Source organism: Gossypium arboreum, chromosome 4 (assembly GCF_025698485.1).
Source record: "Gossypium arboreum isolate Shixiya-1 chromosome 4, ASM2569848v2, whole genome shotgun sequence".
Lineage (NCBI taxonomy): Eukaryota > Viridiplantae > Streptophyta > Magnoliopsida > Malvales > Malvaceae > Gossypium > Gossypium arboreum.
This window is the reverse complement of record NC_069073.1, coordinates 115441897-115444333: the sequence shown is the minus strand read 5'-3', so window position 1 is coordinate 115444333 and position 2437 is coordinate 115441897. Positions and strand designations below refer to the sequence as shown.

Below are 2437 nucleotides of genomic sequence, written 5' to 3'. Positions count from 1 at the left end.
AATCGAAATTAAGATTCAAATGTATATATAAGGACGAAAGATTTGCACCTTCCATATTATTACCACATAGATTTTAGTACAACAAACATTTGGAGACAAACCAATTTAGTTCGAAATGCAAAACACATGAACCTCTGGCCAAAAGTAGATGGTAAATTTCAATACAAAATCACAATAAAACAACGAAAAAGTTTTAAGGACAAATGGTATCATGCAAGACCAGCCTTGAGAGCTTGAATGGTGGAAACATCGGTTTTGAAGGATTTAGCCAATATAGTGTCGTCAATGTTGGTGGCAAAAAGGGTCTTAGGGAGCGATACGGTTCCTGCATTTGCACTTCCAAACGAAGAAATCGCGATAGCTGGGTTATTGGGATCCGCATTGTACTGATAGTGCACTAACCCTTTAGGGAAGATAAACATGTCGCCGGCTTGTAGACTCTGAGTGAAAAGCTTGTTCGTTGTGTCGACAAAACCAACTTCCAGGCTCCCATCAACGAGGAAAAGCAGCTCGGCTGCACGAGGATGAGTGTGTGGAGGGTTGAGAGAGCTTGCAGGGTATTGAAGAACGGCGTAGGACACACTTTGACCATTTAGTGCTGGGAATTCCACCATGCTAGCTTTCAGGATCGTGAAATTTGCAGGGAAGGTGCTTTGGTTGACGAGGACTCGCATCCCTGTGTACGTGAAGAAGCTTCCATCAACGTTGTTTTGGTTAGGGGCTAAAAAATCAGAAAGAATATCAGGATCACCAGCCAGGGCTATTTGGACAATGACAAATGAAGATAACACAAGGGAAAGCAATTTCATGGTGGAAATCCTTGAAGCCATGTTAGAAAAACTAGGGAATGTGGTGCCTGCCCGGATGGGATGGTTCATGTTTGAAGGATGGTGGTGTATTTATAGAGTTTAATTAAGTGTAATGGCTTTGTTGCAAGACAATTTGGTGATATTGCAAGAGGTGAAGATTACCAAGTCCCTTGTGCTTGTACGTGGGTTGGGTTGGAATTTAGGATGTTAAAAGACGTGAAGAACTATGAAGTTTACCCAAATTCCTATATATCCTTATCCGTCAATATACAGAATATTTTATTGGAGATATTCCCAACAGTTTCGTTGTCACATTTTGCTTGTTGCTGATTAGAGTAAAAAGAGTCGAAGAATCAAGCATTATTATTATTATATTTGTTGCCAAAGCAAAATGAGTTGTAGCTTGTCCTCAGGATACGGTCCCTTTTTTTGTGTGAAGGTTCTTTTATCCAAATTAAACTTCAATTGGGATGGATTCAGAATCCCCATATTTAGAAAATGGAAAAAAATATTGTGACATCATGTAAGTTGTAAAATGAGTCTCTTATTGGCTTCCAGAATTGTAAGTGAATATTATTTTTAATCTAAATAAATATAGATGAGAGGTTATAATGATCATGTCATTTTTAATCAAACTAACAAATAATCGTGCAAATAAAGTCCTTAGAAATGAATTTTATGTAGCCATCCGAAATTATATTAAATCACTCATTCGTATCTAATTCCGACTTAATAATTATATTCTAAAAATTTTAAATTATCAATATATTGTTCTTAATTCGTACACATAATTCCCTAATAACTCAAAATGATTTCCTTGCTAACACTTATTCAAACTTGCTTCTACATTACCCATTTGTCATTCAACTTAATTTCATCATGATCACAAGTTAAATATCATTAATTACTCAGGTTTGAACAAAATTCATTTAATAGAAAAAAGTATTATGAGTGAACAACCGATTACAGTGCTTGGTAGGATTTCGAAGAAAATCCGGTGTCGAGAGGAGGAGCCATCGGATGAAGGAGGCGATTTGGAAACATTGGGTGCAGGAATGTCCAAACCATTCTCGTTTAAGGATGTTGTTCTTAATACAGGTCCCATGAATAATACCATGGATGATGAATGGGAAGTGGATTGTTAGAGTTATATGACCCAAATTTTAAGAGATTGCTTGCAAGTCAAGTTAAACAAAATATATTTTCTTTCTAGAAGATTTAGTATTTATTAGTATAATATATTTAGCATTTATTAGCATAGTTTAATTGACCTACTAATTTAGCCTATAAATATGTTAGAAAATACATCCATTAGAGATTAGAACTCCTAACACATTTAGAGAATTTTGTGTTTACGTTTTGAGGGTTCTTTGTTTTTAGGTTTTCTGGGTTTAGTTTTTTATCTCCATATTTTGTACTCTTCGTTCTTTTGCCATTATGATAAAATTATCTTTGCCTGTGATTTTTTATCCTCTTTGGAAGGGGTTTTCCATGTTAAATTTGTGTGTTCAATTTCTAAATTTATTCCGCTATTTTTTTTTTTACTTGTTGCTTAATCGGGTCGATCCTAACAAGTGGTATCAAAGCTTATTCAATTTTCATAGATCAGCCTGTTTAGAGATGGCAAC

General features: G+C 35.2%; 1 protein-coding gene across 1 annotated transcript; it reads right to left on the bottom strand.

Annotated features, from left to right (window-relative positions):
• Nucleotides 1–209: 209 nt before the first annotated feature.
• Nucleotides 210–865, bottom strand: LOC108460114 (germin-like protein 9-3). The gene has a single exon (XM_017759483.2). The coding sequence runs from the start codon at nucleotides 828–830 to the stop codon at nucleotides 210–212; it is 621 nt and encodes a 206-aa protein (XP_017614972.1). The 5' UTR covers nucleotides 831–865.
• Between the last annotated feature and the right edge of the window lie 1572 nt (nucleotides 866–2437).